At 36.7% G+C, this 26,552-nt stretch overlaps 4 protein-coding genes and 1 non-coding gene across 7 annotated transcripts in view; 4 read left to right on the plus strand and 1 right to left on the minus strand.

Moving 5' to 3' along the window:
* LOC123871279 (nucleoporin 88) overlaps window positions 1-5,553 on the plus strand; it is a 31,392-nt gene extending 25,839 nt beyond the window's left edge. Inside the window, exon 17 of the mRNA XM_045914990.1 lies at window positions 5,543-5,553. The gene's annotated coding sequence lies outside the window, so the exon portion shown is untranslated. The remainder of the gene's footprint in view (window positions 1-5,542) is intronic.
* On the plus strand, window positions 3,669-26,550 carry LOC123871278 (separin). 3 transcript variants are annotated; one of them, XM_045914987.1, is made up of 14 exons: window positions 3,669-3,680; window positions 17,687-17,852; window positions 18,156-18,290; window positions 18,806-18,872; window positions 19,040-19,215; window positions 19,303-19,476; window positions 20,398-20,540; window positions 21,680-21,807; window positions 22,154-22,508; window positions 23,570-23,738; window positions 23,879-24,014; window positions 24,401-24,583; window positions 25,104-25,249; window positions 25,615-25,764. In XM_045914987.1, the coding sequence occupies exons 2-14, from the start codon at window positions 17,735-17,737 to the stop codon at window positions 25,755-25,757; spliced, it is 2,073 nt and encodes a 690-aa protein (XP_045770943.1). In that variant the 5' UTR covers window positions 3,669-3,680; window positions 17,687-17,734; the 3' UTR covers window positions 25,758-25,764. The 3 variants fall into 3 exon arrangements, with proteins under 3 accessions (XP_045770943.1, XP_045770944.1, XP_045770942.1); XM_045914988.1 differs by lacking the exon at window positions 3,669-3,680 and adding an exon at window positions 26,447-26,550 and having other exon boundaries at window positions 17,641-17,852; window positions 25,615-25,756; XM_045914986.1 differs by lacking the exon at window positions 3,669-3,680 and having other exon boundaries at window positions 17,641-17,852.
* Window positions 3,885-7,071, minus strand: LOC123871310 (vacuolar protein sorting-associated protein 29). The gene is made up of 4 exons (XM_045915049.1): window positions 6,916-7,071; window positions 5,627-5,818; window positions 5,064-5,299; window positions 3,885-4,389 (listed from the first exon to the last, which is right to left on the minus strand). Exons 1-4 carry the CDS (start codon window positions 6,916-6,918, stop codon window positions 4,272-4,274), a joined length of 549 nt encoding a protein of 182 aa, XP_045771005.1. The 5' UTR covers window positions 6,919-7,071; the 3' UTR covers window positions 3,885-4,271.
* On the plus strand, window positions 7,800-12,537 carry LOC123871276 (egalitarian protein homolog). Its single transcript, XM_045914983.1, has one exon. It carries the CDS (start codon window positions 7,938-7,940, stop codon window positions 10,506-10,508), a length of 2,571 nt encoding a protein of 856 aa, XP_045770939.1. The 5' UTR covers window positions 7,800-7,937; the 3' UTR covers window positions 10,509-12,537.
* On the plus strand, window positions 23,118-23,199 carry Trnas-aga. Its single transcript has one exon. It is a non-coding gene; the product is annotated as a tRNA-Ser (tRNA).
* Window positions 26,551-26,552: the final 2 nt, after the last annotated feature.

Raw genomic sequence — 26,552 nt, forward strand, 5'->3', positions numbered from 1 at the left:
GGTTAACTGCCTCATATTCAGACTAGATAACGTAAGTATAGATAGGATAGCTTATTTATAGGGGATGATTTTCCTCATTTATCTGAAAGATAAAATTTAATAAAGGCATGATATATGTTAGGAGTTTCCCTGAGGGATAAGATCCGAAATGAGGAGATCCGCAGGAGAACCAAGGTCACTGACATAGCCCAAACTATTAGCAAGCAGAAATGGCAGTGGACAGGCCATGCCTGTCGTAGAGGCGATGGCCGTTGGAGCCGGAAAGTCCTTGAGTGGAGACCGCGTTTAAGCAAACGTAGTGTGGGACGCCCTCCAGCACGATGGACCGACGATATAAAGCGGCTGGCGGGAAGTGGCTGGATGAGGAAGGCTGAGGACCGGGTGTGGTGGCGCTCTATAGGGAAGGCCTATGTCCAACATGGGACGTCCACAGGCTGATGATGATGATGAATGGCATGATATTTTTAGAATTTAACTGCAAGGTAATAATAATAATATTATGATAAACAAACTGCTAACTTACATTTAAATTGGTGTAAGATCCATTTCAATTGAGAAGACCATGAACAATTTATATTCGTAACCCATTTATGAAACTTGTACCTATAGGTATATAACTACCTACCACCAGCAATTAGTTTTCCATGTTTGATGGATCACTGGTTTTATACTTCTTAGATCCGAATGAAAAAACGGAACCCTAGGATAATCTTATATACTTAAGTAGGTACATATTTTTAAACCATTAGGTACCTAGGTATCGACATACTGTAATATTAAGTAGGTAAGTATACGAATTAGTAATTACCCATGCACCCATTGGTGGGTGAATCCGGTGGGTGCACGGGTCGGCGACCATTAAACCTACTATTTAATGGACATACAGTTTTGTTTACTTATCTCGTGTTCTAAATGCGCTATCGTAAGGGGCACCACTCTATCTGTCTGTAATAAGCAGTTAGGCATATGTAGCTAATATTGAATTAATTCCTACAGAATTTTTCTATAAGTAGGTACTTTACATTGATTTTATGCCCCAGCAGTAACGAATTAAGTTATCTGGCCGTGAAAAACAATACTATACATACTTACTAATCGATATGCCTAATTGATTGTATAATTTTAAATAAGTAGTTGTAGATGTGACCGACGGAGCGTACGTAGGTGAAACGCTAGATAGCTATAGCAGTTTTACCAAAACTTATTCAATACTAGCTGATGCCTGCAACCTCGTTCGCGTGGAGATTATTTTAAACTCCCGTGGGAACTCTTGTTTTTCCGGGATAAAAATTAGTCTGTGTCAATCCAGGGTTATAATCTATCTCCATTCCAAATTTCAGCCAAATCCGTCCAGTAGTTTTTGCGTGAAAGTGTGACACACACACACACATACAAACTTTAGTTTTTCGTGTGCGAGTCCGACTTGCCAAGTGCAAGTTTTTTTTTTTCACGGAATCTGATTGGTTGACTGAACACAATCTCCTCTCCGCTCCACTTAGGTGGAAAGGCAGCCTTAGGCTTTAACGATTACAATCGTTCAAGCTGGTCAAAATTCCGTACCTACTCTAGACAGAAAGGAACTGAATTATTGTTAGCCGAAGTTAGTAATAATAACCGAGGGCGACGTGTTCTCTGAGGCACGGAGGAAACGAAATGGCAATTAGAATAAAGCATTGAGATAGTTGATGTCAAAAGCACCAAGATATCGTCATAGGAGCAAAAATAAAACATTTCGTCTAACCAAAGAAGTATTTTATTAATATAAACACTTACTTGTACTCCATAGTAGTTAATCTTAGGTACATAATAACATGATTCATGAAATAAACATTTAATTGATTAAAAATAAGCATAATATAATTGGTCTCACCACAAAACTTAAACATGGTTTAAACTAACGTTATTTTTAACAAGTTGTTTGTTTCCATTCATCCAAGTTATATTGGTATGGGTTAAACGAATTTAAGTTTATTTAAACAGCGTTTAGTTTTTGTGGTAAGCCAGTATAATTTTAGATACACGAAGTACTTTGAAAGCAATATTAATCTAAACCATTCAGAAAATGCTCTGAAATATATACCTACATATAAAATTAAAATTACCAGATCACAAGGATAATAATGTGAATGTTCATAATATTAATAAAATAACAGTAGCGCCAAACAATTTACTATGCTCGGAGGTTTTTGTGTAGCTTATAAAGTTAATGTTAAGGTGGAAGGGACGGGCCTGCCCGCGAAATTCAAATTTAATTTGGTTTTTCGCATTTTTTAAACTAATACGACAACGTAGGCTTATGGCATTTTCTATTGCGACAATGGCAGTATCATCCTCACAGGTTTATATAAAAATCTTTACTTGAAAGGGTCCAGTTTAAGAAATTAGCTGTAGTATCGACTAATGTGTCAGAATTAGTCGATACTACAGCTAATTTCTTAACCTGGACCCTTTCAAGTAAAGATTTTTATATAAACCTGTGAGGATGATATTGTTATCGTTGCAAATAAAATAACCATAAGCCTACGTTGTCGTATTAGTTTACAAATTGCAAAAAACCAAATTAAATTTGAATTTCGCGGGCAGGCCGGTCTCAGGCCCTTAACTGTAGGTAAATGTCTTTAAATTAACTTACGGAATTAATTTGACATCGCGATACAAACGCATCAAAAGTTGTTCAAGTTTCATAGTGTAATTTTCAAGTTAACGTTAGCATTCCGTAAATCTGATGTTTGGTGTAGGTGGAAAAGGACATTGTGATTTGACGTCTTCATATAATTTTAGTAGATTTACGTACAGTTAACGTTATCTTAAAAATTTACACTGGGGACTCGGAACTTTGAGCCAGAGTTTCTCATTTAGTATGGTGGAAAAGCGACGGGAATACATCGTGAGTTGACATCTTTATACAATTTCGTATGGTTAACGTTAACTTAAAAAGTTACTAGTTATTAGTCATCACACACCGCAAGAAGCTTGACCCGCCATAATTGGTGATTTATCGATTTATTTGGTCGGACGAAGTGCAGCGCGACGACGGGGATGTATGTATGCCGGCGTGCAATTAGTTTGTCAATCAACTTTTCGAATCCCGCTCTAGAGGAATGTACGGTATACACGTCCCTTCCTCTGCTGAGATCATCTAAAGCCAAATGTACCAGTACTGAAAAATTCTTCACTTACGGCTCGTATCATAATGTTCCTTAAAAGTATATTTAGACGGACCAAGGAGGCAAAAATGTCGCAGTAGACGTCACTGTAGCTGTTTGAAAATGTGTTAAAGTTGCCCTTCTTACGCGTTTTTCTATACATTGCGAAATCAATTTTTCTGTTGTTCTAGACTTAAACTAAGCCAGATATTGATTTAGCTCTTTATTATCTTTCAAAGTTATGCCTTTTGTAAAATATCTATAGGACAGAGCTATTACGGCAAATTTTAAGACGGCAGATATTGATTTAGCTCTTTATTATCTTTCAAAGTTATGCCTTTTGTAAAATATCTATAGGACAGAGCTATTACGGCAAATTTTAAGACATTATTAAAGCTATACTAATATTATAAAACGGTAAAGTTTGTAAGTTTGTTTATAGGGGGTAATTTCTCCTATTTTAAAAATTCTTTCATCAGTAGAAAGTTGTATTATTCCTAAGTGACAGGCTATATTTAAAAAAAAAAATTGGTTGTCTGTAAAGTCGGTTTACTGACGATAGTTGAACGTGACAACAAAGGCCGTGCTTCTTTGTCGCTCGTTCCGCGCTCTCGCTTGCACTTCAAGCCTTACATGGAACGCCTCAGAGCGAGGTAACGCCGCATGAGTCATGTTTTTTCGTGCGTGCAGCCGGCTCTATCGAATTATAAGACGTTGTCACGTCAAAAAAAAATTAGAGATCCCAACGAATATTGTAATAAGCTACCCGTGCCACTAGTAAACTATATAAGAAAAAAAATTGAAGTAACACCTTCATTACACACTTTTCTTCATAATAATTTCAAATGTTTTTGTTAAAAACAATGTAACCGGTAACAACCCATGGGTTGAGACATCATGCAACGTTATCTAGATGACAAACGCTTTATTTATTTTGGCATAAGAGTGGTGTCACACCACCTCTGGACCACGTCCATGTATTATTTTCAGTGTACCAATTTCAATCATATTATGTTCATAACCATCTTACATAAAGCTACCTTTGAGTAGTTATTTTAAAAAACAACTGCACTCCACTGTATGTATCTACCCTCAGGATACAGTCCATATTTATAAAAGATTTGGCTACGCTTTCTTATACTCGATCCTTTCCACTTTGACTTCATCCCCTAACAGTTTGTACACATACGTCACCACTGTTGAGCTCTGGATGTCCATCAATACAAATGAAGGTGTTGCGTTCCTGGAAAAGAAAATAATTACACTTAAAATATCTTCAATTTATTTACAGACTTCATGAAAAGGATTTCAAAGAGTCTCAAAGGTTTTCATATTTTCTTCAAAAGGATTCAAAATAGTTTACGTAAGCTATTTTTCTGTCAAATTTTAATAACTTTAGCTTCTCCTTTCAGCAATGGTTGCCTGGTAGAGTTTGTTCTAAGCAATAAGGCCGCCTTAGCACACAATTGTTTTTTCTGTTTTCTTCTTTCTGTGTTGTGTTCCTTTACATATGTTTTTGTGTGCAATAAAGACTTCTATCTATCTATCTATCTAACTCATGTATCTGTATCACTTCTAATGTTATCCATGTGAAATCTTTCAATCACGCCGCAACACATCTTTATTAGATGGATGTGATTTTTTGCAAGGATATGGAGAGTGACATAGGCTACTTTTTACTTTGGCCTCCTAATCGGTAAGTCAGAGGTTCAACCTTGGCATGCACCTTTAACATCGTTATAAGCAATTAAATATAACTTGCTTTAACTGTGAAGGAAAACATCGTGAGGAAACCTGCGTGCCTGAGAGTTCTCCATAATCTTCTGAAAGGTGTGTGAAATCTTCCATTCTGAGAGGAAGCCCGTGCTCTGTAGTGAACCAAGCGATGGATAGATGATGATGATAAATGTTACTAACCTGTACAAGGGACTGTATGCACCCGTAGCAGAGCCTGGGTTGATATAGAACTTGTTCTCATGCTCATACGCCTCAAACCTGTGTGTGTGACCAGATATAAGGATGTCCACATCTAACTGCCTCTGCACCAGCGCGAGAGATTCCTCATCACCCCAGGGTACCACTTGGTGACCATGGATCAAACCAATGCGGAATTGACCCACTGTTATGACTTTTTGTTCCGGATATGTTGAGTTCTGTAAAGTAGAGTAAATGTATTAGTATCTACAGAAGAGCTTTCTTATTAATATTATAAATGAGAAAACAATCAAGTCTAGATTGAAGCATGCTTGTCTAGGAAATGCCTACTCATTGTCGCCTTGAAGGTAGTTAAATCTATTGGAGTTGTGATCCCCTTCCTTTAATTATCACCATTCTTAGAACTGTATTCTACAGTTTCTTGCTTGTGTATTCTTTATCAATTCTGCTTTTCAAATTAGTGATTAAACATCTTGATATAATCAAGGGCTTGTAAAGGATGCCATATTATGATTTTGACTTAAGTACATAAAAAAATTACAAACCTCATCAAAATCTCCTCTCACTACATGGACATCACTAGCCAATGTCTTCAAATAGTCATATGACTCCTTGGTGCAAAGGTTACCAGTGCACAGTATATGCTGGATCCGCCCCGGCAAAAGTAGCTTCTTGAATTTGGGCGGCAGGCTGCTACAGCGGTGTGGGATGTGCAGGTCACCAAGTACTAGTACCAGCTGGAAATGACACAATGTAAAAAATTAATAATTTAATTTTTAGGGTTCCGTACCTCAAAAGGAAAAACGGAACCCTTATACGATCACTTTGTTGTCTGTCTGTCTGTCTGTCCATCTATCCATCCATCCGTCCGTCCGTCCGTCTGTCCGTCCGTCCGTCCGTCCGTCCGTCCGTCCGTCCGTCTGTCCGTCAGGTCTGTCAAGAAAACCTATAGGGTACTTCCTGTTGACCTAGAATCATGAAATTTGGCAGGTAGGTAGGTTTTGTACCACAAGTAAAGGAATAAATCTGAAAACTGTGAATTTGTGGTAACATCATTTAAAAAAAATTTAAATGTGTTTCAATTTTCAAAGTAAGATAACTGTGGGGTATCATATGAAAGGGCTTTACATTCTAAAACAGATTTTTATTTATTTTTATGCATGATAGTTTTTGATTTTTCGTGCAAAATGTCGAATAAAATACCCCAGTATGGAACCCTCGGTGCGCAAGTCTGACTCGCACTTGGCCGGTTTTTTTAAATTTATCCAGATACAAATTAACCATTGGTTGCAATCTTATCTGGTGGTAAGTGATGCAGTCTAAGGTTGAAATCTATAGAGCGCACTTTGACTTTGCTTAGACTTAAGTTTCAGTTAAAACAAGACAGATTTATGCCAGCGCTATAAGGCTGTCTTGTTTTAATAGTGTCTTAAGTCTGAGCAAAGTCTAAGTGCGCTCTATAGTTCTCAGCCTAAGATGGAAGCTGGCTAACCTGGAAGAGTTATGGCAGTTTCTTCTTCTTAAGCCCTTAGGGTTTTGCGTATCATATCGGAACGCTAAATTGCTTGGCAGCACAGCTTTGCCAGTAAGGTGGTAACTAGCAATCACTAGGCTGAAGCCTCCCACCACATCAGACAGAAGATTTAGAAATTATAAAATTCCAAGCCCCTGCCCGGTATCACATCACATCACATCAGATCTCATCACATCACACATCCTGGAGACTATTCCACAAAAGAAGAATTCTCAAGCGATTTTTTAATCCATGCGAAGGAAGTCGCTGGCTAAGTAGTTGTGATTGAAATGTACACTCAATTTTATTATTTAAACTCACCATTATGTCGATCTTTTATGTTAATGTAGATTGCAAATAAATGATTCCTTTAACTTGTTTAGTATATGATATTTTTTATTTAAAAGTTTTTCTTTTTCTTATAAAGTAATAAAATTATGTACTTATTTAAATATTATTTACTCTGATTTCAGATCAAAGACTACAATATTATTTACTCCCACTTTTAGTGTTTTAGTCTTTGGTCTTATATTACAAACCACAGACCATAATATAACTACAGACATATCATATAGGTAATGAAATACCATCAAATCAACGTCAAATTCTTCACACAATAGTCTGGCGTGGTCTATATTCTCCATGGACGTACTATTATTCTCTGTAGTAAAACCAAGCATAACCAACAAATAATAAAAATATTGCCATACAAAACGCTGTACCATCAATCAAGGGAAAATACAAAACCATAAAAATTATGGTATACGCGCCTCTCGATCACGGAACTTCACAGCTCTGTGTGACGATCGCAGTCACCTTTGTTGGATGGCATTGCTGCAAAGCAAAATACTATAAATTTTTCTGCCGATTGAGATTGTAACAATGATTGATGAATGATGAAGCTTTTTCGTAATTGAACTGCTGTGTAATGTAAAAGATAGGATAGAAAGACACAAAGACACTGGATTTCCTTTAAAATTATTATTCTAGAGTAGGTACTCGTAGGTACCTACTTACGTACATAATAATTATTGTGAAAATTTATATAATAAAAGCTAAAATATAGGCACTGTGTCATTGAAAACAAAATTTGAATTTATGTGAATAAAGAATAATAATTAATGGTTTTCTTATGAAATTACTTAATTTCCACAAAAAAATGTACCTACTTTACCGTTGGAATTTTTAACTATACAGTAATAAGTTGTAACACTTGATTAAGCACGTCACTTTACTCTATTGTCTCTTCTCGCATCAGAATTAAAGAATTTCATGGTGTTGTGGGTGACACATATACGTATTAATTTTTAGTTTAAGACCACATTGGCACCAACTGCGGGAAAATGGATACAATGGAATATGAGCTCGCTAGAAATCTCACTCTGTTGTTCTTCGTGGAGCGCCTGCTCGATAAAGGCGAGCCGAGAACGTTGCACGATCTTTCCTGCCAGTTTGGTGCCAAGGGTTTCACCAAGGAGATGCGTCAGATCGCAGGCGGGTCGCAGTCGGGCCTCAAGAAGTTCCTGGCCCAGTATCCCGCGTTGTTCGACATAGACGGGGACTATGTCGGTATCAACACGTATCAAAGGCACCTGAGCGGCGCTGGCGCCTCCTCCAATAACGACTACATAGAAGAGGCCAAGGAGTACTTCGCGAACAAGATGATCCAGTACGGCGAGGGGACCGAAGTACCTATCAAGAGCCTCTTAGGACACCGCAGTCAAGCATCCCCACAGGTACGACACATTTCCGGGCAGCGTATCAAAGAGTTTAAAGATTTCCTTCTGAAGCACCCGGAAACTTTTCAGATAATTGAAGATAATGTTGTTCTAGTCAGTGAGACTTATAGAAGAGATAATGCTCATGGTAACTCAGAGCATTTTCACAATTTGCCTGTAGCTAATATAAACACAGACACTGCCCAACAGTTGCTAGACTATGTTGCACAGTGCATTGAAGCAAAAGGTCCCGTTATGGTGGACCAACTGTTCCACTTGATCGTTTCTCGCTTCCCTCAAGAATACTGGTATCAAATGTTTAAGACACCGGCAGACTTGAGCGCCTTTCTGAAAATATTTTCAGATAGTTTCCACGTTCAGTCCAATCTTGTCACACTAATTAGCAAACCAAAAATACCTGTAATGTATTTAAATGCAAAAACTAAAGTTAAGACTGACCCACCAAAGCAAGTGGTTGAAGAAAAACCTGTCTCCCCTGCTCCTCCCGTAGTGGTGAGTCCGACTCCATCCGATGGTGTTAGGAGCCCTGCACATAGGATTCTCAGTCCTGTAGAATCACCGCGTGTTCAACAAGCTAATATAGCTAACCAAACCCTTAAACAAAGAATAAATTCTATTGTTATAAAGAATTTAGCTGAAAACATGGTACGGGATAGAGTTAACAACCACTTAAATGCTCGTGCTTCGGAAGATACTAATGGAATGGCAAGTATAAGAAACAATATGATGGGTGAGGCCTGGAGGCAGAAGGTGTTACAGAGCACCACTGTCATAGCAAATATAAGAGAGTGTTGTGCAGTCATCGATAGCATCATGAATAACAGACGCACCACAAAAAGTATTGTTTCTTTTGACTGTGAAGGCATAAATTTGGGATTAAAAGGAGTGCTGACACTGTGTCAAATTGCTACCATGAATGGAGAAGTTTATATTCTGGACATCATGGCCTGCCCGGGCATGGTAGTGGAGGGGAAAATAAAGGAGCTCCTTGAGTGTGAACATGTTATTAAAATTATTCACGACTGTAGGAATGACTCGGTCAATTTATACAATCAATTTGAGATTACTTTGAAAAATATTTTTGACACTCAGGCAGCTCATGCGGTTTTACAATTGCAACAACAAGGTGTACCAGTTTACAAAGTGAAGAATCTTAGTCTTAATGCACTTTGTGAGTTGTACAATGCTCCCATGAATCCTATGAAAGAACAGTTAAAAAACGTATACCGTAGAGACCAGCGTTACTGGGCACGGAGACCATTGTCAAAGGATATGATAATTTATGCAGCTTCTGATGTACTCTCTCTTGTAAATCCAGCAATCTTCGCTTACATGTCAAGTAACATAAAACCTGATAATCAACAACTTTTTGAAGAATTGTCGAATGAACAAGTTTTTATGCATATTCAACCTACAGAAGTAAAGTTACGAAAAAGACAAAGAAAAATAAACACTGAAGTGGGTGAATTAAAATCAAAGCTGGCAGAGTCCACCAAGAATATTGTTTTGAGTAACAGGGAAATAAGATTGCTGAGGTATTTGGAATTAACTGAAGATGAGAAAGAAAAGCTAAAAGGATGTCACAAAATTTCAAAGAAACTTGAAAAGCTCGAAGCTATGGGTCAAGATAAAGACAGCGACTCTGATGAGGATGAAAAAGAAAATGAGATGGCCAGCTTAGAATCAAACCCTTCAGATTCCATATCCTCACCACACTCCACACAGCCTCCCAGCCTCACAGAATCTATGCAGATGATGGATGAGATACTGTCAGACACAAATATGGACAAAGTGGAGAAGATCAACCGTCTGGAAGCTATTCTTTCGGCTGTGGCGCCTCTTAGTGGGGAACTCGAAGATAAATTCTCACAGACAATGGAACAGACCCTACCTCTGCTTAAGAACAAAGATTGGTCAAATTTAAGCCAAATTTTGAACATAGCAGATACGGGCAGGAAAAATTGTTGTTGCAAATGCCATAATTCTACTTTCGACGACGTCAAATATAATGATCTCAATGAAACCAAGAAAGTGGAGGTCGGATCCCAAACCCTAAGCACGGGAGACATTGTTATTACGAGAATACACTTCAGGGAAGAAGATAAACTCAACGAAAGAATTCTTGATGCTTCTCCTCTGAGCAAGAGGGCAGGCATCAACAACAATATGTCTTGATGACGCTCAGACAACGAAAATTTTACTTCCATTTTTCTGAGTGCCACAGTTTAATTTCGAAACTACTCCTGTATGTGATCAATTTTTTTTTTACATAGTTTTTAAGTTATAATCATGTTTAAAAGTATACAATCCTAAAGTGGGCTTATGGTCTAGTTTACTAGGTATCAGATAGCGGTGTATTTGTTCAAGATTGAATTAATTATGTAGTGAGGACATGCATTAATCGAGTGTATTGTAAAACGCCTACACCGCGCCGTTTGCTCATTTAAGCGGAGCTCGCGTGTACTGCTTACATTCGAATAAATGCAACGGTAAACCGCATAATATAGCTGCTTAACAGTCATGAGACGGGTCTGGCCGCGAAATTCAAATTTAATTTGGTTTTTGGTTTTTTGGTTTTAAGTTGGTTATGGCATTTTAATTGCGCCAATGGCAGGATCATCCTCACAGGTTTATATAAAAATCTTTACTTGAAAGAGTCCAGTTAAGGAATTGGCTATTGTATCGACTAATTTGTGAGTAACTCATGTCAAACACATTATTTTAACTAATTTCTTAAACTGAACACTGTCAAGTAAAGAGTTTTATGTAATCCTGTGAAGATGATACTGCCATTGTCGGAATTAGAATGCCATAAGCCGTATGTCGTATTAGTTTATTAATTGCGAAAAACCAAATTTTGAATTTCGCAGGTAGACCCGCCTCATGCCCCTTAATTCCATTATCTGGAATTGTCAGTATCTGCTGTTAATATTTACTTTATATACTTATAGTTAGTTATTTATTTGGCTATTGCCGAAACAATCCGAACTTGTATGTGATAGATTTATGGCCTTGATTTTTTGTCTCGATCTTTTTGCATTGTTACTAAAATCAAATTAACATGCAACATTTTTTTTTTTAAATGAAATCAAATTGAATGATCGAGTATCTTTATCACGCTGTTAAGTGGGCGGTAGTTTTAGCTAATATCTCGAAAACTATATCGAAAATGGCAATAATAGTTATACAATAAAAGTTTTTATTGTTCAAATATTTAACTATTGTTTAGATGTAGGTTCATTAATGTTTATTATTACGTAGGTATAGTGTCAAAGAGATAATATAACGCGAGGTGGTGCTTGGAAAATAACTTATTCTAGCTTTATCGAGTTAAATGAACTAACTAATATTTAATGTTTTTGTACAATAGCAAAACGTTTAAAATAATTTCGTGCCTTCGAGTCATATCCAACGGATGCCTTCGTAAAATAATATACTTACTAATTATTTGGACGTGTAGCTTTTATACGTATTTAGAATAATATCTACACATTCTTTAGATGAAATTTATTTATGAAAATATTTGTTGTGTAGGTAGTATTTTACAAAAAAAAATGAAATATAAGGCTATGTAAAATAGCAATAGCTTTACACATGAGTTGGGGATTCTAAGCATGTTGAATACTTTCGAATAGTTTATTTTTGTTTTACATATACATAATGAATAGTAGGTAAATACGTTACAAATCAAGTGATATGGTTATATTACGCTTCATTTACTAGTTGCTTATATTTATTAGCTTCAGTAGCGTTTTATGTATTACTCATCAGTATTGCCTTGAACCAAGTTTTATTTCCATTTTTTGTACATAAACACTTATGTAATATATTACTTAAGAACGTCCTTTTTCAATGAAGTTCAAATGAATTTTGGCATCCTTTTTAGAAAATCAACTTTTTCTTATTGTTAATGTATTTGTGCCTAAATATTGCACAATTTTGAAGAAAGATTTTGCCCTTGTATTTTGCAAAAGATTGTTTCAGTGCCACTTAAACTTTTAATTTTTAAGATGCATTTGTAGTCAAAATAAGCTGAATAATCATCTGTTATTACTTATTGATCGAATGTTTACAAAAGTTAGATAAGAACATTTTTGTGAAAAGTCTAGATTTTCGGCAACTGATTTTTGTAGCAAATTATCCGTTTATTAATTTGCACATTGTTTAAGTTTAAATCAACCTAATAAAAAAGTTTTTAAGCAAATATTTTGTTTTCTTTTTTGGTAAAATCTATTTTTATAATTTTTATGATAGTGTTTTGCCTACACTTCAAGAAAATTACTAAATTATGTATTTCGAAATTCAAATAGGTAATAATAATAGTACCTACCTACATATTATTATCAAAAAATTGCGAAACCGGTCAACGGGAAGTACCCTATAGGGTTTCTTGACAGTAACGACGGACGGACCAACAGACAGACAGACAACGAAGTGATCCTAAAAGGGTTTCGTTTTTCCTTTTGAGGTACGAAACCCTAAAAAGAATTATGCAGGTAGGTAAATACCGTTTATGTAATTAGAGTAACCTGAAAGTTACCTACCCCACTAGTCCTAATACACTTAAACAGGCTTCAATCACCACTAATCCGATTAGGTCATTTATGGATTAGGTATATTTTAATGAGAGGTTTACCTTTATTAATACAAAGATAAGGTACTACCTACCTACTCACTTAACTATTGCTAGGAAATAGCTGTGGCAATAGTATATTACATATACATAGTTAAGTGTACCAGCGGCCCGCCCCGACTTCGCACGGGCGCAATGCTGATACTAATTAATATACTACAGAATGTCTTTGTATAATATGTCGCAGGTATATTGTCAAAGCCGTGATATTACAATCTCACTAGTGATAGTATAATTAAACGGTAGATTGTGCATGTGAGTGGTGGTGGCAGTGCTTGCTTGGGAACTTGGCTTTATTGCTTGGTTGGGGAGGTAAGCGGTGCTTAGCTTGTAACTGCATGTTTGACCATACAGATTTTATCTGTTGGCGGATTATAGCAAAATAATTTTTAACTGTTTCTTGCTAAACATGAACTTCCGCAAAGTAACGCCTGATTCTATCCAATCCAAACGGTAGATTGTCAACCGACTTCATTTCTTACAATTCAACTGTATGGTTTTAGAGTCATTATAATATCACGGGGATAAGTAAGGCAATGATATTTTGACAATTTCACTGGTTAAATTATGAGGCCCCTTCTGATTGGTCTGTTTCCGATGTTGAAAACGATGGTTGAAAAAGAATTGACCAATCAGAACGTTTGACGTTCCCACTGCCAACTTCACTCATAATATACCGTTTAATTATAATATCACTAGTGAGAAGTAGTAAGGCAATGATATTTTGACAATTTCACTGGTTAAATTATGAGGCCCCTTCTGATTGGTCTGTTTCCGATGTTGAAAACGATGGTTGAAAAAGAATTGACCAATCAGAACGCTTGACGTTCCCACTGCCAACTTCACTCATAATATACCGTTTAATTATAATATCACTAGTGAGAAGTAGTGAGATTGTAATATCACGGCTTTGGCAATATAATATACCTGCGACATATACCTACAACACTCCGGCATCACATTAGAAATCTTTAAAATTATTATCAGTGTTTCTCTAGTATGTTATGCATGTATTACATATAAACCTTGCTGTTGAATCACTATCTATTAAAAAACCGGCCTAGTGTGAGTCAGACTCGCACACCGAGGGTTCCGTACTCGGGTATTTTTTCCGACATTTTGCACGATAAATCAAAAACTTATGCATAAAAATAAATAAAAATCTATTTTGGAATGTACAGGTACTCTTTCATATGATACCACTTGTTAACTATAGTTTCTTTATAAATTTAAACACATTTTTTTTCTGTGATGTAACCACAAATTCACGGTTCTCGGATTCATTCCTTTACTTGTGCTATAAGACCTACCTACCTGCCACATTTCATGTTTCTAGGTCAACGGACGGACGGATGGACGGACAGACAGACAGACAACATAAGGGTTCCGTTTTTCCTTTTGAGGTACGGAACCCTAAAAACCGCACAAAAATTTTGATGCGGGAAAGACAGCGGGAAGCGACTTTGTTTTATACTATGTAGTGAACTGATACTTATCTACCTACTTAAGTAATAGAAATATTACTATTATGAGGTCAACTTGATTCCATACCAAATATGGGTCTGCATAAAAGGTAGTTGTTATAAACCTACGTAAATAAATTCTATTTTCCGCTATAGGTAGGTATACCTACCCACCTACCAACTTACCAAATAAATTGTAATAAATACGTTGTCCAAATGTAGTGATGATCATAGACAAGTGTAAATTAAAAATTTATAACATCCCCCGACAAGTGAAGGTTTCAGTAATAACTAGCTGATAACTTTCAAACGGCTGAACCGATTTTCTTGGATTATAGCTAATAACACTCTCAATCAAGCCACCTATAAAAAAAAACTAAATTAAAATCGGCTTATTAGTTTAGAAGCTACGATGCCATAGACAGATACACAAATACACAGATACACACGTCAAACATAAAACACCCCTCTTTTTGGGTCGGGGGTTAAAAAACGATTGACAAAATACGTTCGAGTTTTCAAGTCCTGCAAAAAGCAGTGAAAATAAGAATAAGTAATTAACTAATTTACTAATTTTAATTACCTAGTTATTCGAAATTGCTGGAAGATAACTTTTGGCTTATTTGGAGGTAGTTCGAAAAATTCCCTCGGAACTTATCTACAAATTACAATATAGAGCATAAATTGGAGATTTAGGTAGGTACTTATGTGTCATAAACGGCTACAGACAATGTTAAAACTGCAACTAATACTTTCACATTGACTGCATCCTTTTGCTCATGCTAGTAGTATATTATAGCCTAGGTATCTACCTATAGTGTTGTTGGCACACAGTATACAATAAATTAGCATGCGGCTTACATAAGGCTTGAGGAATTTCAATCAATATTATTATTATTAGGTAGGTATACATCTTCCATTCATTAGCGGCGCGGCGTCTCGTAGTAATTCTTATATAACTAACTACCCAATAATAAATTATAACCAAAAAAGAAAATCGAACCTACAACTTACAAATTACTTATCTACCTACATCAAAGAACACAATACTCTGTCCATTATCAATTTAAGCAATAAATTAATTAATATCAGTTGCTTTTACGGTAAGGAAAACATCGTGAGGAAACCTGTATGCCTGAGAGTTCGCCATAATGTTCTCAAAAGTGTGAACTGTGAAGCCTGCCAAGTGCCAATCTGCACTTGGCCAGCTTGGATGAATAAATACTCAGGATGGTATGCTCCGAAAAGTCAAATGAAGCAGGGGAACTGTCAGTTGATGAGTATGTGTGCGTTGTGGAATGATACCATTCACATATGAAAATTTGCCTATTTTCCTATTTTTCCCTATTTTTCCCTTTCACGATGATTATTAAAAAATGAGATTTCATTAGATTAGTCTTTATTATGATAGTTACAAATCGATGGATGTTCGATGCTAGAAAATAATAATTTATCGATTGCAACGTATTAAAATTTACCTACTCTGTTTTTACATAATTTTGATTAATTACAGTATAGGGCCTCTGGCCTTATTGAAAATTTCTGCTTAACAGGGTGCCCATCACCATGTTTACTATATAATCGTATCCTGACAGTTAAAAATAAAAAAGTTAAAAAGTCAAATATAAAAACGCAATATATTCACTAAAAATATTTAATAATAATCCAAGTATGTACCAGTTAGCGATTTTATTTAGCGTATCTCGCAGGGTTAGTAGACTATTCACTACTTTTGGTGTTATACACCGGGCAAGTTTACATCCCTATATCGTAGATCTCTTACCAAATTACACAAAGCGGCTCTTGGGTAGCGGTTTTTTTTTTCTCTAAGCCAAATTCAAAGTTATTTATTCAAAATGGGTTCATATTTTATTTGTCTTGTGTTTTCTGACATTTATGACCTTAAAAAATACCTAAATAAAGATAAATATTCTAGCTATCCGTATAGCGTCCCATCTTTGACCACATCACGCGTGACGAGTCCTCCGTTCGTCGCTAAGGTTGTTTTGGTGGGTGCCTACCAAAACAACCTATCATGGACTAACTATAACTAAATAATATTATTAATGTAGTAAGATTTTGATTACCTATTTATTTATTTTTTTATTGCACACACAAACATATACATTTACAAAAAACATAGAAGACAACATGGTAAGTACGTTGGACAGATAAAAACGTATGTTTTTATCTGTCCAACGTACGTACACCAATTACGTAGGTACCTAGGTACTTCATGATAAATTTGGCATGCAGCTATTATGACGGAGACTGGTATATTAAATGTACTACAATTTAGTAATAAGTTTTGTTTTAGTTAAATTTCAATATCAATTTAAAATCTTTTAATTAACAAAACAGCCTTTTTCGCTTAGTTATATTATGATTGTCATCAAAAATAAAATATAAATTTGTCTAAATATAATGAAAAAAAAATTGCTCATTTTTAGGCAAAATTACCCCATTTATTTTCTGACAACCCTAGACTTCAATTTGAAGTTGTGTAATTTGCACAGCACGATTACGATACGATTTAAAATTAAATTATTTCATTGAAGTGTCAAACAAAAAAATATAATCACTACGTTGTGTCAAATGCGTATCGGAAGGTGTTAAGTGACCAGTTTCGTAGAATTTATGTTGAGTTTGTGTGCGTGACGTGTAATTACAGAGATTTGGTCGATAGTGGGTCGATAGTTGTGCTTCCTTCGTTTGTACGGCGGGGTCACCGGTTGTTGGCCAGCTGGTGGACTTTCGCCTGAACCACAGTTTTACGGTGACCTAAACCTTACTCATTCTAGATGGAGGAGCCCTGTACCCATTTGTCAGTAGTGGGCCAGCGATATTAACACTCCAAAAAGGCACCGCACGCGCACCAGCAAACGCCAACACAGACGAATTAGTCCTTTCCAGCGTAACTTTTTTTTTCTCTCTCGTCTGTTTACAAAGATTAGCTAATGTCAAGTTGGTAGTTATTTGTAACAAGTTAGTTAAACTGTATAAGTACCTATGGACCCCGTCTGTGCTGGCGCTCGCCGACATACGCACCGCACCCTCTTAGAGCGTTTTCCAGTCAGCTAACACCAATACAGACGAAGTCTTTCCGTAACTTGTAAATAACTACAAACTTGACATTGGCTAATCTGTGTAAAGCCAGACGAGAGAGAAAAAAAAATAGAAACTGATAAGTGGCAACATTGTGTAAATGTCATAAGGTCATATTTTACGGTTAAAAAATTTAAAAGTTTATTTTTGAGTTATGATTTCAATATTTTAAACAATAATTATTACATTACATAGGAAATATGGAAGATTTCGATGTTTTCACAAATGAAATACAATACTCTGGACCAGCATACAAGCAAATACTAAATAAGTATATTAAAGAGATTCCTTACACCCCTAACGGAATTAATTATGAGTGTAAGTTACTTTTTGTCAGATTCTAAGCAAATATGATGTATACAATATATGATACGTACGAATTAACAGAGTAGTTTACCAGATACATTAACAACTGTTTTGTATAGGTATCGTTTCATTTTATTTAACCACAATAAATCAGTAATATTGCAACTGTTTGAATTTATAGCTCCATTCAAAATAGGCACCTAGGTAGTAGCTGCCTATTTGTAAAGATGTTAGTAACAAATAGAGTACAGTAAATCACAGGATTCATATGACTTATGAGATAACAAACTTATTTCTCATGACATTTAATTTTAGGTGGCAAAAAACTCTTTGCTGAAGAATGCTTAGCTGACGGTTTAGAAAAGGAGTGTGCCTTCCACTTTAGTGAATCTGTATCTTCGTCAGTAAGAACTCTGGCTGTTTATAGAGAAGAGCAGATAAAAAATAGAGGTACCGAATTAATAATATTTTAACATTTAAACTGCACCAAATACTATTAAATGTTGTTGTTGAATACATAACTATTTTCATGCCAAGACTCGAATATGATATTCCTCTGTTCATAAAATGCCATAATTGCGATTGTAATAATGATTGATGCTTGTTTTCCGGAAGCAACTTCTAGGCAAGCATGCTCCATCTTAGCCTGCATCATCACTTGCTAGCAGGTTTGATTGCAACCAAGCGCTAGTCTATAAATTAAAAAAAAACAAGTGAGAATAGTTTCTGAGTTGGAGGATGGAATTCCTGAAGTATAATAGCTTAGTATAAAGTAGATCTAAAGATAGGTTTGACTTCCGTAGGTACTAACATTTCAGAAAGAAGGTTTACCTGGATCCTTGCTATCTAACATCAATATTATTCATATTTATCTATGGAATAAACAAGGCCCTCCCTGGTGAAGCCTGATAGGTGAAACTAGTTTTTTACTTAATGCAATTTATATTTACAATTGTGTTTTTCAGGGAATAAATTGAGCAAAATCACTAAATATATAGAACCTGTGAAAAATGTAATTGCATCGAAGACTATGTGAGTGTAATAATATGTTACAATCTGGCTGATTTTTTACACTTTTTTCTCTGAATACTGAAATAACTTTTAAGTTAAGATCTCCCAGATCATTTTGTATATTTTTCATAATTATTTAATCTTTTAAACCAAAGTATTTGATTCAATAATTGTTAATCTGATTTTAGAACTAAAGATGAAGAGAGCCTGCTGAAATTATTACCAAATGATTTCGAAGAAATTACAAAAAATCTAGACAAGTATGAAATTTCTGATGAACTACCTTTTCATAAGAGGTATATGAGATTTGGGTCTGAGAATAATGTGGATAATTTTCTTAAGGTTTTAGGAGAGTTCCCCAAAGGTACAATTATAAAATAATGAAGGCCTGGCCCTCACAGGCTTTTAGTTTATAAAACATAATTAAAAGGAACAATCATATTAATTTCAGAATGGACAATAGTACAATTGACTGCACCCTACAATCCAAATGAAAACCTAAAGCCTTTTACTGACTTCAGAACAGAGATAGGTTCTATTTATCTCACTCTATTGACTAATAACTATTTGGATTATATGAATTTTGGTCCAATTACTGTGGAAGTACAGGCCAATGTTACAAAGGGTAAGTATTTTTAATATATTGCAGATTCAAGACATGATTTTTGGAAAAATGACAAGGTGGCATCTTGTGGGTAAACGCATCCCATCTTAAGCCACATTATCACTTTCCATCAGGTGTGATTGTGGTCAAGCGCTTGCCTATAATGAATAACAAAAAAGTGCCTGTGTCTTACGCACAGAATACTTAATAGTACCTTCTAGATACAAATATACCACTCCAAAAAGACGTTTATACTCCTGCAATTTATAAGCTCTTAAAAGTTCCTTAACATTATCTCATCATCACTATCATGATCAACCGGCTCATCATCATCACCGGCTCACTACAGAGCATGGGTCTCCTTTACGTATGAGAAGGGTTTGGCCATAGTCCACCATGCTAGCGAAGTGCGGATTGACAGACTCACACATCTTTGAGACATTATGGAGAACTCAGACATGCCGGTTCCTCACGACTTTTTCCTTCACCGTTAAAGCGCACCGTTAATTGCTCAAAATGCACGTAATTCCGAAAAGTTAAGAGGTGCTTGCCTGGAATCAAACCACCGACCTTCCGGCGAAGATGCGGACGTCCTAACCTATCCTGAGGATGCCTATCATGGATCATTAACGGAATCTAATGAGATTCAATTTTGATTACACAGGTGTAGGCGACAGACAGGCTAATGTGTCTGGTCTGCTATAACCTTATAAGTAAGCCTATAGATCTTTGTATATTCAGACAAGTTTGTTCTTGACTATTGGGTGTGATTCTAAGGTTGAGATCTATAGAGCGCACTTTGACTTTGCTAAGGCTTAAGACACTGCTAAAACGAGATAGCGTTATATAGTTGCCATAAATCTGTCTCGTTTTAACTGATAGCAGATTCAATGTTCAACTCTATAGATTTCAGCCGACATGTGAATATCTTTTAAATTGCAGTAGGGGAAAAGCCACTGTTTGAAGAGCTGTATTCATTGCTGACTGAAAACTATAACACGATTGAGAAGGCAGAGTTCTTGAACAAGAAATCACTGATAAAGAACTACTGGAGTAGACGCGAGGACATCGACCTAAGGATGAAAGTAGGGATACACACTTAGGGCCGGGGCACATATGGCGGAGCGCAGCACAGAGCTTTTTTCAGTCAAAATATCGACATTGTCTTTATTGAAATAATATCTAAAATCAGTTGTGCATCCGTGCGGATACTTGTGCATCCACGCGCAGTCCCGCGCGTGCTCGCGCATTCTCTGGTACAAATTCGCGTAATGTGTCACGCGATTAGAAAACTTCGCGGGCATGCTTTGCGCTGCACTCCGCCATATGTGCGCCGGCCCTTAGGCGCCATCTCCACGGGCGAGAGAATCGCGGCAACAGTCTCGCCGTGTGACAAAATTCAATACAAGCTATCGACGCGATAGTGTCATCCTGTGGATTCTCTCGTCTGTGAAGATGGCGTCTTACATTCACCAGTTACCTTTATAACTACGACGTAACAGAGACGAATGTGTGCTTATAACTCATAAAAGCACATCACTCCGAAAAGTTAGAATTGACTACTGAGTAAAAGAGAAAGAGAGGTGAAATAGCCTCTTGTCTTTCATTTGCTCAAAAGTTATAGGCACATGCTTGACCTGTATGTATGTCCGTTCCTATGTCCGCTAGTAACTACTCAACGGCTCAACCGATTTTGATAAATGATACGTCATGATGGCGCGAGCGTCGCTGGATACACAATTCAAAAAAAATGGCGGATTGTATGCGCTTTAATGTATGAGCTTAAAAAGTTGCAGAGCAAACCGCAGTTGGGGTTTTTGAAAACTTTTTAAATTAACTACTTGTTTTATTTGTTACCTTTATGGGTGTAACCAGAACGCTAACAAAAACTAACACAATCCATAGTCAATAAACTTTTGTCTCATTTCATAGTTTCAGTGATTTAGTATTTTTCAAATCCGCATTGTATAGCGTGCAAAACTAGGGTCAATGCCGTACTTACGGCGCTGCATTGACTTCGAGTGACCTATTTACGGAACGTTCGTTGGCCTCTAGCGTCATTCAGATCTTTTATTTGCAATATATTGTGAACTTTTAAAAATACTGGATTTTTTTAGTTTTTATTTCATAGTTTTTTATGGTATCTTATCGGTAACCATCAGAACTATCACCTATCTTCGTTTTTGCTAGCGTTCTGGTTATACCCTGTATTTTATTTTTTCAGAGTGTAATAAACGTGATGTACAAGGAATGGCTTGGTGGATGGTCAAGCCTTTTAACGGGAAAGTTAGCAGACGCAGTACTAAGAGATAAAGTGATAAAACATGTTGATACTGTCATATCGGATTGGGGGTGAGCATTTCATAGTCTATTAGGTACTTATTATACTCTGCATCTCATAACTGCCTCGTGAAATGAAATTGACGATTTTTTTTAATGACGGTCGCTTCAGTTTCATGTAACTAAAGATCATTTTGTTGCATCGAAAGAAAAAATCAGGATAGCAGAAGTTGGTCAAGTTTAGTAAATGTTTTTTCAAACCTGTGACACGCGAACAGACGGACGGACAGATAGAAAAGCAGCAGAATGACATTAATAGGGCTCCGTTTTTACCATTTAGGTAAGGAACTCTAAAAACGGAAACTTACGCGGATAAAGTAGCGGGTATCATTCAGTTTACAATAAAAACTTTTTTCAGGATCATAAGGCTAACATCAAAACAAAAAATACTCCTCTATAACCTGCTAGAAAACAGTATATCCCTGTCTTCACAACAAATCAAATCATGCATTAGGATGATTCTAACGCAACAAGGTAACCCTGATGAAGTTAGACAAGTTTTGACCACCTGCGAAAGCTGCAGTAGAGAGTTTAGACATTTGAACGAATTGTGTTTCAATTGTTTGTCTGATTGCTTCGAGAAAATCCACCACTTCTCTATATTGGATGGAATAAGAGCATTCTCTGAAGCGGCAAACCAGATAAAGGATGGCGACGAATGGGCGGCGTTGAAGAAGGCGAAACGACATCCTGTTATTCTTATTGTGGATGAGGTAAATTTTCTTAATCTTAATCCATACTAATATTAAAATTAAACTGAAAGTGTGTCTGACTGTCCTTCAGATTGCTTTTCACGGTCCATCTGAATTACCAATTTTGATGGAATTTGGTACAGGGATGACTTACTTTCCGGGGATGGACTTAGACTGTTTTTGAAACAAATAGTTTCCATGGGATTTTTAAAAACCTCCACCACTAACTCACTCATCCACGTGGATGAAGTTGCGTTTGGCATTATACTAGTTGTTACTGCTTGAAAAGCATACTTTTCATTCCAAAAAATCAAAGTTTCCTTGAAATTTTAAAACCTATATCCACGCTGACGAAGTCACAGGCATCATCTAGGAGTATAAGTATTGATGCAAGATGCAATTTAAATGAAATCTTATAAGCTACTTTTGAAAATATGACGTCATAAAAGAATTATAAGTAACACGTCACTTATCGTAACTTCAAATCTATATAATATCTTTGTGACCTTCAGAATACCTAACAGAAGGTAAACCGCGTCCTCATATTTTGCGAAAACTTTCCTTTTGCATTTCATAAATTGAGGTTCCTTGGATGTAGTCCATTCGCTAATTTCGACTTTCACGCCAACAGCAGTCGTGGCCGAGCGGTTAAGGCGTCTGACTAGAAATCAGATTCCCTCTGGGAGCGTAGGTTCGAATCCTACCGACTGCGAAATTGTTTTTGATGAATTTCTTAACTTTTTTTAATTAACAAAGGAAAAAATCGTAAATCTTGTATAAAATTTAATGAGAATTATCGATTATTTGAAGCAATAAACAATGACCACCAATTTTATAATACTTTTGCCTCGTCAAATGCTAAATGTATTTGACGATTCATAAATCATACTGATTCGGAATGATCTTTCTACCGAGAAGAACCGGCAAGAAACTCGGTGGTTGCTCTTTTCAAAGATTCGATTTTCAATATGACGAAAATGAAACGCTTTTTTATCATATACCTAATCTTCGATTCTGTAACGTTTGCACCTTGTAAAATTACCTAAAATTTTAAGATTTCAAGGATACTATTTCATTTTCAGATGTTAGATACATTTCCGTGGGAAACTCTGCCCATATTGACACAGCAGCCCGTGTCGCGTATAGAGAACGTCCACTTCTTGTACAGCCTGTACAAGGAGCATCAGGACAGAATCGTCGACGGATACTTTGCTGCCGAGTGCAATGTCGGCCGATATGTTATAAATCCGGGTAAGTGTATCGCAAGGCGTCGCCGAGGTCTGCACCCGTACGTAGTCGAAATTCCACGGATACGTACGAAGCGAAGCGAGCAAAGTCAAAGTGCGCTCTATAGATCTCAGCCTTAACCAGCCGAATGCTTCATGTTCTAGAAAAGGACCTGGAGCGTATGGAGCTGCGGATGAGCTCGTTCTTGAAGTACTGGTGCGAGTCGTGGAGCGGTCACATTGGCGAGCCGCCCACGCCCGAGGAGTTCCTGGATTATCTCTCTTCTTCCGATATATTCCTGTTAGTTTTTCTTTTAATTCCTTTACATTGAACATAAAAAATCGGCCGTGTGCGCGTGCAAGAAAAAACTCTTTTTAAGTTTTTTAAAGTTCTAAATTTTTATAGGGTCTATTTCGAATTTTCATATTATTTGTTGCTATAACGGCAATAGAAATACACATTCTGTGAAAATTTCAACTCTCTTCCTACTAAAGTTCACGAGATACAGCCCGCTGACAAACAGATGGACGGACAGCGGAGGCTTAGTAATAGAGTACCGTTGGTACCCTACGGGCACTATTTAGATGTGGAAGGAAAATGACAAAATATTTTCTTTTTATTTGATCATAATCTACTAAGACTACGAACTCGGCCGGTGCCGGTAGTAAGCACGATACTTGTTTCAGATACTGTGGCCACGGGGACGGATGTCACTTCGCGAAGAGTGCGGCGAACGGCGCCGGGGTGGAGGGTGCTTCAGGGTCGCGCACCGCAGCCCTGCTGTCAGGCTGTGGCTCCGTGCGCCTCGGCCGCGCGCCAGGCAGGGCGCCGCCCTCGGGGACGCACCACCACTTGCACATCGCCTCTTGGTGAGTATATAGATGTTGCAGGACGAGCTTAGTATTTTACGCTCAGCGTTTTTCAGTGCGTGCGTGAAATCACAAGCTTCGTAACGTCGTACTATCATCGCACATACACCTAAAGTAGATATAAAAGGTTACATTACAACTCTTGACCGGTTTTATACAAAAATTGATGTGTCCACTACGGTGCATGCCTTTGCGCTTTTGTCGTGAACACGCACTAAAACCCTTGCCTGCGGCTTGGGTTTAGATTTACGCCTTGACTGTTTTTAACATCACTTGTAATATGAATAAAGGCAGAAAGGGGCATTTTTTATCGCGCAACTGTGAAATTGTACAACTATTTTCGCAGAGTTTGGATCGTTGTCTAACTCAAACGTGGCCTTATTTAAATGTTGTAACTTTTTATAATTATAGTCATATCTGTCCTAAAACAAAAGATATTAGAAAAAAGCTCAGAAAAGCAAAAATTTTGCTCTTCCGCCCCCAGTATTTGTAGTACAATACTAATAATGTTAATTTTCAGTCCAATAGTAATTGGCATGCTCTGGGAAGTGACTGACTTGGAAGTGGATAAGGTAGTGAGCACACTGCTGTCCCTCTACGTGCCATCTGATGCATCCGTGGATTGGAAGAATGTTGGGAAGGCGAAATGGAGTCAGGGACTAATTGGTAAATATTTTTCATGTATTACGGTTTTATTTTGAAATAAATTTTTAAAGTGTATTAAAATTGCGGAATTGACTGGTGTCTTGGAGTAGACCCTAAACAGACTAAGACCGGAATTTTCTAAATGTTATATTTTTTAACAGTCTCAAGTGTCTGGTAGTGATGTTACATAATTTCAATAATTTTATATAGTTTCAATGATTTTTTTATAATTTCAATGATATTGTGTATTTACAGTAATTTTGTATAATTTTAGTGATTTTGTATAATTCTAGTGATTTTGTATAATTTCAATGATTGTATGATTTCAGTCATATGGTATAATTTCAGAGATTATGTATAATTTCAGTGATTTTGTATAATTTCAGACACGAATGTGGAACAGAAGGGTCAGTTCAGCTCGGAGCGCGACCTGCTGCTGGCCGTGAGCCGCGCGCGCGCCGCTACCAACTTCACGATGATCGCCAGCAGCCTGGTGGCGCGCGGCCTTCCCATCAGGATACGTGACTAGTAAGCTCTTCTTTGTATAGAAGCAGGTGTTACTTTGCGGAAGTCCATGATATACAAGGGACCAAAGCTTAATTTGTTATAATCCGCTGAACCAGACAAATCTGTATGGTGCAACATGCAGCATGCGATATGCACCGCCCGCCCTCCCACTGCTAAACATGCAGGAAAAGCCAATCATCAAGCAAGTAATACGCATCACTACCACGCAGCACCACACAACTCCTCAGTGCCCAATGCCCAACAATTGGGCATTGTAAGGCATCTCCTGAAAATGCTCCAATGGCGAAACGTGCGTCGAGTGGTTTTAGGAGTTATGTGGTGCTGCGTGGTGGTGGTGCGTAGTGCTTGCTTGGTGGCTGGCTTTTCCTGCATGTTTAGCAGTGAGAGGGCGGGCGGTAAAACGCTTTTCCTTGCAGCAAAACTGACAAAAGTTCGAAAAAAGTAGAATTTAAAAAAATATCATAAGTGAATACATTTGTGTTGCTCTGTTCCTTTTGAATAATTAATTGATTCTGTTTTTAATATTATCTTTTTCATATCCAACTTTTAATTAAATTGTTTTTCAAATTCATGACAGTTGAGTATTGAGTTTTTTTAATGCCTTTTTAATAACAATAATCGTTTCTATTAACTGTGTTTATGAGTCATTAATCATCATCATTATTAACAATGTGCTTGTTTCTTTTTCAGGTAAACTATATGAGACTGATTCTACAAAAAGTGTAAATAAAAAAACATTGCAAATTTATTTGAACTGTTTATTAAAATTAAGTTACAATAAACAGTAAATCTATTT

Source organism: Maniola jurtina, chromosome 13 (assembly GCF_905333055.1).
Source record: "Maniola jurtina chromosome 13, ilManJurt1.1, whole genome shotgun sequence".
NCBI classification, from domain to species: Eukaryota; Metazoa; Arthropoda; class Insecta; order Lepidoptera; family Nymphalidae; genus Maniola; species Maniola jurtina.

Bases quoted from the DNA above. Each gene is read 5' to 3' on its own strand.
- LOC123871310 (XM_045915049.1), bottom strand. The intron at 5,300-5,626 runs GTTTGTAATTTT...TCTACTTTACAG, and splicing joins TGAGAGGAGATTTTGATGAG to AACTCAACATATCCGGAACA. The intron at 4,390-5,063 runs GTTAGTAACATT...TTTCTTTTCCAG, and splicing joins GCATACAGTCCCTTGTACAG to GAACGCAACACCTTCATTTG.
- LOC123871276 (XM_045914983.1), top strand. From the start codon at position 7,938: ATGGATACAATGGAATATGAGCTCGCTAGAAATCTCACTCTGTTGTTC.
- LOC123871278 (XM_045914987.1), top strand. From the start codon at position 17,735: ATGGAAGATTTCGATGTTTTCACAAATGAAATACAATACTCTGGACCA. The intron at 17,853-18,155 runs GTAAGTTACTTT...ATTTAATTTTAG, and splicing joins TAACGGAATTAATTATGAGT to GTGGCAAAAAACTCTTTGCT. The intron at 24,015-24,400 runs GTTAGTTTTTCT...TACTTGTTTCAG, and splicing joins TCTTCTTCCGATATATTCCT to ATACTGTGGCCACGGGGACG.